The 11021-nt window shown below is 34.3% G+C and overlaps 1 protein-coding gene across 1 annotated transcript; it reads left to right on the forward strand.

The window, feature by feature from the left end:
* Positions 1-1449: 1449 nt before the first annotated feature.
* LOC131075582 (momilactone A synthase) lies at positions 1450-2920 on the forward strand. Its single transcript, XM_058012426.2, has 2 exons — positions 1450-1601; positions 1873-2920. The coding sequence occupies exons 1-2, from the start codon at positions 1597-1599 to the stop codon at positions 2756-2758; spliced, it is 891 nt and encodes a 296-aa protein (XP_057868409.1). The 5' UTR covers positions 1450-1596; the 3' UTR covers positions 2759-2920.
* Positions 2921-11021: the final 8101 nt, after the last annotated feature.

Here is an 11021-nt window from a genome sequence, read left to right on the forward strand (position 1 = left end):
TCCCCTAACCTCATCTTAATGTCCAAGTTGGCACTGTCATGACCATTGGAAATGTACTTATAATTAATCTACTATTAAATAAAGAACATGAAACACAAGATCTAGGATTGGGAGGTGAATATCATCCCTAGCCCTAACAAAACCTTGGAGATATCACCACTATAGTTGACCTATGAGTTATATGTATGGATTGACTGGTTGCTCATAGGGATATGACTACTTGATACTACAAGGAGATCGAGTGTTGTAATGATCTTGTAGTTTTATTATGATCACATGTTTAGACATGCATCTTTCTTCATATGATATTTGCTATGTAGCTAAAACAAAAAATGCAAAAGTTATGTTACTTTTTTGCCATCATGGTTAGTGATAAGTCAAAGGATGAGCAACTTGAGACTTCCTTTGATGACCATCTCATCCTTTGAAAGCATGTTGACATTTTTCCCAGCAAGTTTTTGGGGATGTTAGAGTGAATCATTTTTTTTTACATCAACTTACTTTTAGGAGTTGAGCCAATTTTACAAAGAGACTTATAGGATGAACACTCATCAGTTTAGTGATCTCAAGCTTTCAATTGGAGATCTTTTAGAGAAGGGCCATAATCATCCATTGAACTTTTATAAAGATTGGTACTTAAAAAGAGGTCTTAAATTTTTAAATGAAATTTGAACATGTTGTATGAACACCAAGAGTAGGCAAATATTTGTTCTTCAATAAGATCTAATGTCAACTAATTTAACAAGAACGAACATATATAAAAAAATAGCATGGAAACGATACAAATGCTTAAAATGATATAATCAAATCAATCAAAGACAACACCCCAGATACAATACTTATGCCGAGAGGCATCTACAATGACATCAAAATGTCCGTAAACAAAAAATCAATTTTGAAACAATTTGACATGCAAATGACGAGTAAATGCATGAAATATGCCATCTTTTGTTTTTTGTGGAGGTGTTATTTTATTACTCCAAATAAAATAGAACCCTCACCTCTTTTTTCCAACTATATGAAACCGTTACATTAAGATTCCCTTCTATTATAAAATATCTCTCGGCATAATTTACCTATATTTTTAAAATATAGATATACTAGTTTATATCTCAAGACCCAAATACAATAAGACTAAAATGATATAAACATATGTTTTTTTATATTGAAAATATGAAAAAAAAAATAAAAAATAAAAAATAAAAATAAAAAAAATAAAAAAAATTACAATCATAACAGGAATCAAAAGATTGCCATTGCCAAATATTCTAAAGTAACCACACATGTAAAACGTACCAAATCATGGAAGAAAAACGTCCTCTAGCTAAAAGTTCAAAGAAAATGAGCTGAAAGCTATATCCATCTACCAACAATTTTTTATGGCTATTAACGGGGAAAAGCTGAAATACGAACAAAGCTGGGCCTACAATAGTTGGTGAAGAGTAGGTGACAGGCGGCTGAAAGAGACGACCACTTTCCTCATTTTCCCCCGATGATCGTCTTAAATGAGCAGTTTACTCAACATTCCGATAGATCTTTAGGCCTCAACGAAAGGAATTGCTCTGTAAAACACAGAGCGCTCGGAGGCCAGCAATAATGAGGTAATTCGGCCTCTTCTGTTTAAGTTTAAATTGAAATTTATTTTGATTGATATATTTTTAATCTGTTAAATCTTTTTAAATTTTCTAATATTCAAATGATGAATCATAGAATATGATCCAAAACAATGATACTACAAATCTTAAATCCACAAACAGCAGCTGCAAAAAAAAACAGTCTGCAAATTATGCGTACAGGATTTGGGTTCTTACATACCCATTAGCTTGATATGTTTCATCCTTTCTCAATCACTTATTTTGATCTGAATTGCAGGCTAGAGGGAAAGATAGCTGTGATCACAGGAGGCGCCAGTGGGATCGGAGAAGCAGCCGTCAGAATCTTTGTAGAAAACGGCGCCACAGTGATAATAGCCGATGTGCAGAACGAGGCAGGTGAGCAGTTGGCAGCTTCGCTGGCACCAAGCACCGCCTTTGTGCACTGCGACGTGTCCAAAGAGTCCGACGTCTCCTCAGCGGTGGACTACGCCGTGGAGAAGTATGGGCGGTTGGACATAATGTTCAGCAACGCGGGTGTTCCGGGGAAGCTCTTTCCTTCTCCGGCCGACATCACGTTGGAGGATCTGGATCGCGTGCTGGCTGTTAACGTGCGTGGGTCTTACCTCTGCACGAAGCACGCGGCCCGAGTCATGATCCCCAATCGTCGTGGGTGCATTCTCTACACGTCCAGTCTCTCCTCGATTGTGGCAATGCCCAATGGGCCATCATACACTGCGTCTAAGCATGCGATTGTGGGGCTCATGAAGTCTGCGGCCGCGGCCCTAGCTCCCTACGGGATCCGGGCGAATTGTGTTTCACCCACGGGCCTGGCCACCCCCATGGTGGTCGATGGCCTTCGGGGCAACATCCCCGGTTTTGACAAGAAGGCCGCCGAGGATATGTATGAGGTTGTTTTTGAGTTCAAAGGGGCCAAGTTTGAGCCTGAGGATGTTGCTCGACCTGCTCTTTTTCTTTGTAGCGAGGATGCTCGCTATATCAGTGGCCATAACTTGGTGATTGATGGAGCTTTTACAGCGTCTAAGGGATTCTCCACTGCTAATTCTATGGACTTTCTTCCTCTCAAGAACTTTTTTGAAAATCTTGCTCACCGAGCTAATGGGGAAGAGGGTAGTGGGGCAGTCCAAGTGGACTTAAAAAAATAAATTCTTCGAGCCTAAATTTTTTTTTTGGACTTGATGGGTAATGGTCCATCTTTTTAGGCCCCACTTACAATGTTAATGTCAATGAGGATAATGACTTGAGAGCTGCAAAATATCAATGAGGATAATGACTTGAAAGTTGCAAATAAACTAAAATTGATGACACACTTGCTCTTTTGAGTATTATTTTGATCATGGTTTGTTTATCAAAAGTTGAATTTGACGAGAGCTTAATTTGTTTGAGTATTATTTTGATCATAGTTTGTTTAACAAAAGTTGAATTGGGTGAGACCTTATGCTCTTTGAGTATTATTTAACCATGGTTTGCTTAACAAAAGTTGGATTTGATGAGATCTTAATTCCTTTGAGTATTATTTTGGTCAAGGTTTGCTTGACAAAAGTTGAATTTGATGTGACACTAGCTCCTTTGAGTATTATTTCGACCATGGGTTGCATAGTAATAGTTGAATTTGATAAGATCCCATGTCATTTGAGTATTATTTTGACCATGGTTTGTTTACCAAAAGTTGAATTTGATGAGATTCTATGCCCTTTGAGTATTATTTTGACCACGGCTTGCTTGACTAAAGTTGGCATTGAGTTCTCTTCTCCTGGGATGGGTCTAGAAATTTATGACGACTTACTCCTTTTATTGTCTTTTGATTTTTGTTTTACATAAATGCCTTGACTTCAATCTCTCAAAATAATTATTGATAGTTTTCTTGAAAAATAAGAAAATATAGATATTGAAAAAATATTTAAAATCATAACTTATATTATAGTAATAATATTAAATAATTTAAAGAAATTTATGATGACACTTTTGAAAATTCTTGAAATTAAGATTTTTGGTAACAATTTTTTTTGAAGAGAAGCAGTTTATTATAGGATGGAATGGTACAATTTGGAATGATTTCCCCTCCATTTTGTAAAAAGCGATCTCAAATCCATTATAGTTGTTAATGAAATAAAAGAGAAATAATAGGATTCAAACCAAGTTTTAAGTTGTGTGATTTCTTAATGGCCCATCTACTTAAGTATGCTATTATGAAGGGGATTAGAGATGCCACTATTGCCTCTCCTTACGATCTACTATTTTATCTTGTGTATTTCAGTAACTTAAAGTTTCACACATGCCATTGCACTCATGCTAGGTCAAATCACAATGAGGAAGGAACTGCACACAAGGTTAAACCTTTTCAATTTTCTAATAAGTCCCCTATCTTGGAATTTTGAGATGTTAAAAAACAAGTGGTTAACAACCAATAATTCATGTTATAAATGGGTAATTGGTAGATTCATTTGTTTGTCGTTGGGCCTTCTAGATTTGCACAAGTGGATAAATGATACTAGTGGTCCATTATAAAAGGTAATCTCAAATTTTATCCTAGGGCCTATGTTTTTTGACAACGTGAAGGATCAAAACACTATAAACTACAAAAATCATTTGTAGACATTAGGGCCAACACTTATTCATGCTTAACATACAACATCTTGCATTTAATCTTTCTACCAAATCATTTATTGTTATGTTGGTGTGGGTTTGCCTCCCAAACATTCTACTTTAATTTTGATTCAATTTAAGCTTTGAAGGCATTGGCGATTAGTTTAGAAAATTCTTAGCAATGGACACACAATATTTTGATTCATTTTCACTACAATCTAATAGATTGACACCTCAAAAAATATTATTATAGACATTATTTCAAAAGTTACCAAGCTTAGTTGGTCTCAATGCTTGAATTGCAATAATCTACCTTTTTGTTGTTGCAGATGTAATGATATAGGCAAAATAGCTACATATTGCCCCACTTTCAAGCCCAAATTAGAGTTGAAAGAAGCTCCACCCCATCAAATTACACCATTGAAAGTTTATTAGAGGAATCATCCTCTTCTAAGATCACTTAGAACTTGCTTGTGTTGTCTAAGAGTGCAAGTAATTCACATGAGCTATCATCCAATGAATCCTCTTAGGCTACTTAAAAATTACAAATCAACGTATGAGTAGTGTTAGTCAATAGGTCACAAACTTTTGATGATGGGACCATAAATGCTTTAGAAACAAAAGATTGTAGGCCAAGAAATGGGTGGGTCACATCCATCCTTAGTTTCTCTTGATGATGGAAGGGCCAATGGAGTGTTCACCATTGTGTAAGGGAAAATAAGTCTTAATTTTTCAAGGGAGATTTGAACACATTGTAAAGCAACATGAGTGAGCAAGGATTTGTTCTTTAATTAGATCGCGTGCCAACTAATTTAACACCAATGAACAAATATCAAAGATAACATACAAACATGCAATATACCTAAGATGATATAAACAAAACAATAAAATATAACATGCAAACATCCAAACATACAATATGCCTAAGATGATATAAACAAAAGAATCAAAACTAACATACATACATACAAACATATAATATATCTAAGATAATATAAAAATATGATATAATATTAATATTTTAAACTATGTGACAGCTAAACCATATTATAGGCAGCTAAAAGATAGTGGATTTGATTTTTCAATTACAAAAATATTAATACTCTAAAGGAAACACTCATTGCTAGGTTTTATTAATATTAATGATAATGAAGACAAATTATGAAACGTGCCAATTCGCTCAGATCGAGCTGGAAGCTGTATATCCTATCTACCACCAAATTTTTAATGGATATTACCAGGAAAAGATAGGATTATGAACGGCAAAGTTGGGCCTACCATGTTTGGTGAAGAATAGATGAGATCACTTTCCCCATTTGCGCCATGGCCATTGTCCTGAATGGGCAGTTTTTCTCAACACTCCAATACATTTTTAGGCCTGCACTAAAGGAAATTGCTGTCTGTACAACACAGAGCGCTCGGAGGACAGCAAGAATGAGGCAATTCGTCCTCTACAGCCATTGATTCTGTGCAGATTTAAATATGAAATCTGTTTGGTTTCCTTAACAAATCAATGTTTGAAACTTTCTAATATTCTTATGATAGATCATAAGATGTAATACAAAATCATTGATATTAAAAGTTTCACACAATCAGATTCAAAAACAACAACAATACTTATTATACATTATACTCCATTCTTCTGAGTCACTTATTCTGAGCTATCAATTGCAGGCTGGAGGGAAAGATAGCTGTGATCACAGGTGGCGCCAGCAGGATTAGAGAGGCGGCTGTTAGAGTCTTTATAGAAAATGGTGCCACAGTGGTAATAGCTGATGTGCAGATCGTGGGGATCATGAAATCTGCGGCCGCAGCCCTAGCTCCCTATGGGATCCAGGCCAATTGTGTTTCACCCATGGTGGTCGAAGGCCTCCAGGGTAGCATCCCCGGTTTTGACAAGGAGGCCGCTCCTCTCAAGAACTTCTTTGAAAATCTTGCTCACCGAGCTAATAAGGAGGTGGGAGGTGGGCAGTGGGGCAGTTCAAGTGGATTAAGTATGTGGATTACTTTAAAAAGAATTATGTATTTGGAAGAGTTGTTTCTGAATTAGATTGTGTGGTAGTTTTTGCATTAACTTTTTGAATCATGTTCTATGATCCATCATTAAGATGATAGAGTGCTATCGGAGAACAAAATGTGGATTTTTTAACAAGAATTTATTCTCTAAGCTTTTTGGACATGGGTAAAACAATATAGAGGCAATGGTTAATCTTTTTGGGCCCCACTTATAGTGTTTTTTATGAAAGAAAGAAACAAAACAAGGGTGTTGGCCCTATTTACAAACAACCCAAAGGCAGAAAAAAGAAAGGTAGCAAAATAAGGGTGCTAACCCAAAACAAACTTAGGTCAGATAGGCCTTTAACAACAAGTCAACACCACTGTTAAAGGCATGCCAAACCCCAAACCAGTAACAACCCAAAAATTGATTTAGAGGAGTTTGTGGTGGGGTTTGGTAGGGACGGTCAAGGGGGGGGGGGCGGGGGGAGACTTCTCCTTCTGCCTGTGACAAACAACAGTCTAGACCCCACTTATAGTGTTAATGCCAATGATGACAATGAATAAAATCAACCTGAATTGAATTTGTCCTTTGAGTATTCAAGTTGAATTTGACAAGATCATGTCTTTTGAATATTATTTTAATCATGATTTTCTTAACAATTTGATGAGACTCTGGTTCCTTTGAGCATTATTTTGAGCATGGTTTTCCTGACAAAAGTTGAATTTGATGAGACCCTAGCTCATTTGAGTATTATTTTGACAATGGTTTGCTTAACAAAAGTTGAATTTGATGAGATCCTATGCCCTTTTGAGTGTTATTTTGACCATGGTTTTCTTAACAAAAGTTGAATTTGATGAAATCCTATGCTCTTTAAGTATTGCTTTGACCATCATTCATTTGACTAAAGTTGATAATGAGTCCTCTTCCCTTGGGTTGGGTCTAGAAATTTATGATGGTTTACTTGTTTAATTGTCTTTTAATCTTTGTTTTACTTAAATGTCTTGAATTCTATTGGTGCCCAAAACCACAGATTGGAAAACCCAAATACTTGCCAAATCCTCAAGTAGTCCAATCAACCTTGGCCAACGAACAGGGATAGTCAAAGACTAAATCCCCCTGCACTTTAGGCTCCACTAAACCTAGGCGGGTGTACCTCACACTCTCAAGCACAAAAGAGATTATTTAAAGTGGATTTAAGCCTTTTAGAAAATTACAAACTGACAAATTGTTGTTTGCCATTATGCTTTATTATGTGCTTAAAACTGAATGCTTTGAAAAGAAATGATTGTGAATGTATATTGAAAATGAGATTGCTTTCAAGACCTAAAAGACATATGCATAGATCAGTTCATATAGGATTTGGGAAGAATATTTTTTTTGTCAAGGACCTTGAATGCATACAGATCAAAACCTTGAAAAATCAATAACAGACCAGTGCCTCTATCCAAGGATATATATGACACTTTGTGGACAAAATATTATATCAAATCAAGAGACAATTTCTCATCAACTATGAAGGTTCAATATGTGTTACACAAACAATAAGAACTCAATCTTTCACCTAATGCAACAACATGTGATTCACATCATAGTGAATCTATAAACAAATTTATCAAGAGGACAAAGATAACTCATCAACACAAAAGTGTACACAATATTTGGAAAAGGATACAGTGAACCTTGTACATTAATCTTTAGGAAATAATTGCATACATAAGCTACACTTGTAAATACTTCATTGCAGATTGGTTGCACAAAATGATACTTCTTCTTCCTATTGACTTCTCTAATACAAAATGATTTTCAATCCTTACAACATTATGTTGTTCTTATCACTCCCCTCCATATCTACATTTTTTAACAACTTATATATGTGGTTGAATGGGCACCATACCCCTTTTGGGGTGAAAAGTCACCATTTTACATTAAAATTAACAAAAACCTTTGAAATTAATATGCAAACTAGTTAGTCAATAACCTCTTTAAGCTATCTTTTGGGTTTTTGTTTGGTCGGCTACCTTAAAATTCATATACGAATATGAAATTTTTTGTGGTGGTAGGAAACATCCAATTCTAAAATGGGTCTTCATTAGATTTGATATTTGAATACATTTTCACTCCAAGTAGACATCTTCTTTCATGCAGGTCGAAATAACAGGCTTTTCAACCTTCTTATGGTCTACAACCAAAAACTTATTCTACAAAGCTAATATTTTTACTGGAGCTTGGAAACTTGATTTTATGAAATAGGTATTTCTTATATTTTCATGTTTCATTCATTTTAATTCTCTGTTCATATCATCCTTTCTACAGATAAAAAACACTAGTCTTTCATGGGGTCCATTGGAATTAATTTATTCATATCCTCTTTTACTCTAGTTGTTCAAATAATTAATCATCCATTATGTGTCATTTCCATGAAGTGAACACCATTTTTAATAGTAGGGTGCTTCAAATTATTTGGAAATTTGAGGCCCCAACAAATTCAATCTCTCAAAATAAGTATGATCTAGCTTTCTTGAAAAACAAGTACATATGAATACTGAATTTGCGAAATAAAATATTAAAAATCCTTAATTATATTGTAGTAATAATAAATAATTTAAAGAAATGTATGATAGTTTTTTTGAAATTTCTTGAAATTAAGGTTTTTGAGAACATGTTATTAATAGATAAAATTAATCTATTATAGGATCAAATGGTACAATTTGGAATGATGTTCCCTCCATTTTGAGAAAAAATGATGACAAATCCCTTATAGTCAGTCATTAATGAAATAAAAGAGTCATAATAGGGTGCAAGCCAAGTTTTAAGTTTTGTGATTTCTCAATGCCCCGTCTATTCAAGGATGCAACTATGAATGGGGTTAGAGATGCCACTTTTGCCTCTCTTGATTTGTCACTTTATCTTGTGACCTTCAATAACTTAGAATTTTCACATGTGACATGACACTCATGCTATGTCAATAAGAATGGAACTACACACAAGGTTGAACCTTTTCAATTTTCTAGTAAGTCCTCTATCTTGGAATTGAGGGATGTTAAAAAAGAAGTGATTAACAACCAAGGATTTCATGTTATGAATGATTTAATTGGTAGATTCAATTGTTTATCGTTGGGCCTTCTAGATTTGCACAAGTGGATTATCGATACTTGGTGGTGGACATTATTAAATGTAATCTTAAAGTTTGTCCTAGTTCCTATAGTTTTTGACAACATGAAGGATCAAAACACTATTCCATACAACTATTTCTAGACCTTAGGGCTAACACTTGCTCATCCTCAAAATGCAACATCTTGCTTTTGATCCTTCTATCGAATAATTTACTATTTTGTTTGTGTGGGTTTGCCTCCCAAATATTATACTTTAATTTTGGTTCAATTTAAGCTTTGAAGCTATTGTCAATTCATTTAGCAACTTCTTAGCATCAGACACAAAATTATATTTTGATTCATTTACACCACCTTTGTCCATATTCTACCAGATTTAGACACCTTAAAAATTATTATTGTAGCCATTATTTCAAAAGTTACCAAGCTTAATTGTTATCAATGCTTGAATTGCAATGGACTACCTTTTCATTGTTGTAGATGATAATATAAGCAAAATAACTACACATGGCCCAAATTACAAGGACAAATTAGAGTAGAAAGAAGCTATACCCCATCATTACACCATTGAAGGTTTATTAGAGGAATCATCCTCTTCTAAGATCAATTAGAACTTGCTTGAGTTGCCTAATAATGCAAGAAATTCAAATGAGCCATCATTTAATAAATCCTCTCAGGCTAAGCATAAATCACAAATAAAAGTATGTGTAATCTTAGTTAATGAATGACAACCTTTTGATCATGGGAGCATCATTTCTTTAGAAACAAAATATTATAAGATTGAAAATAAATGGGTCTCATCCATACTTAGTTTCTCTTGACGATGGAAGGGCCAATGGAGTGTTGAGTATTGTGTAAAAGAAAAAAGAATATCCCTCCAAAACGGATTCAATTTCACAAGATTTTTGTCTTTGTTCCCATATCAAAACAAGTGAGAATTTTCCAAAATTGGATTAGAGATGCACGATGAGATCCTATGATGTATATGAATTTTTTTTGTTAAGTCGTAATATACCCCTATTTATGGCTCCAATATACCTTCTTCTTTTTTGTTTTATTTTATATCAAAGGGTGTGGTCCTTGATGAGAAAAATCAATTCCCAACTAAATTTGGTACAACTAAGGGTGGCACACAACTTGTTAGATACACTATCCACTAATCAAGTAGCCTTTTGGTTCATAATGCTACTTAATTCAAATGCCACCCAGAGGATGTATCTTTTGTCATGGTGATTGTACTATATGTATGGAATTTTTTTCCTAGGGGATTTAAATTCTAATGTTGTGTATAGAGGACATAAAGAAAAATAGTAAAATAGGAATTAAATGCTATGGTTTAATAAAGATAGCTACTCTATGGTTGGAAAGCCGTTTAAAATAAACTAAAAAATATACATTAGAAGTTGTAGTTTGATGTAGATGTTATAGTTAATACAAATAGTATAGGTTGGTAACCTCACTAAGTTCCTACAACAAAATATGATTAAACTAAAAATACAAGAATCTATGGTAACTAAAACATAGACCTATCTAAAGTCCACCTCAAATGAACCCTTTCTTAGGTAAAGCCACACCTTTCTCTCTTCCTCTACATAAATTTCTAACTAAATTAGAATAATCAAAATGCTCATGACATATTACAAAGATATCATATAAAATAAATCCAATCTTATATTAACTCAACTTTATCTATTACGTTCATATTTTCTTCTA

Source organism: Cryptomeria japonica, chromosome 5 (genome assembly GCF_030272615.1).
Source record: "Cryptomeria japonica chromosome 5, Sugi_1.0, whole genome shotgun sequence".
NCBI lineage: Eukaryota > Viridiplantae > Streptophyta > Pinopsida > Cupressales > Cupressaceae > Cryptomeria > Cryptomeria japonica.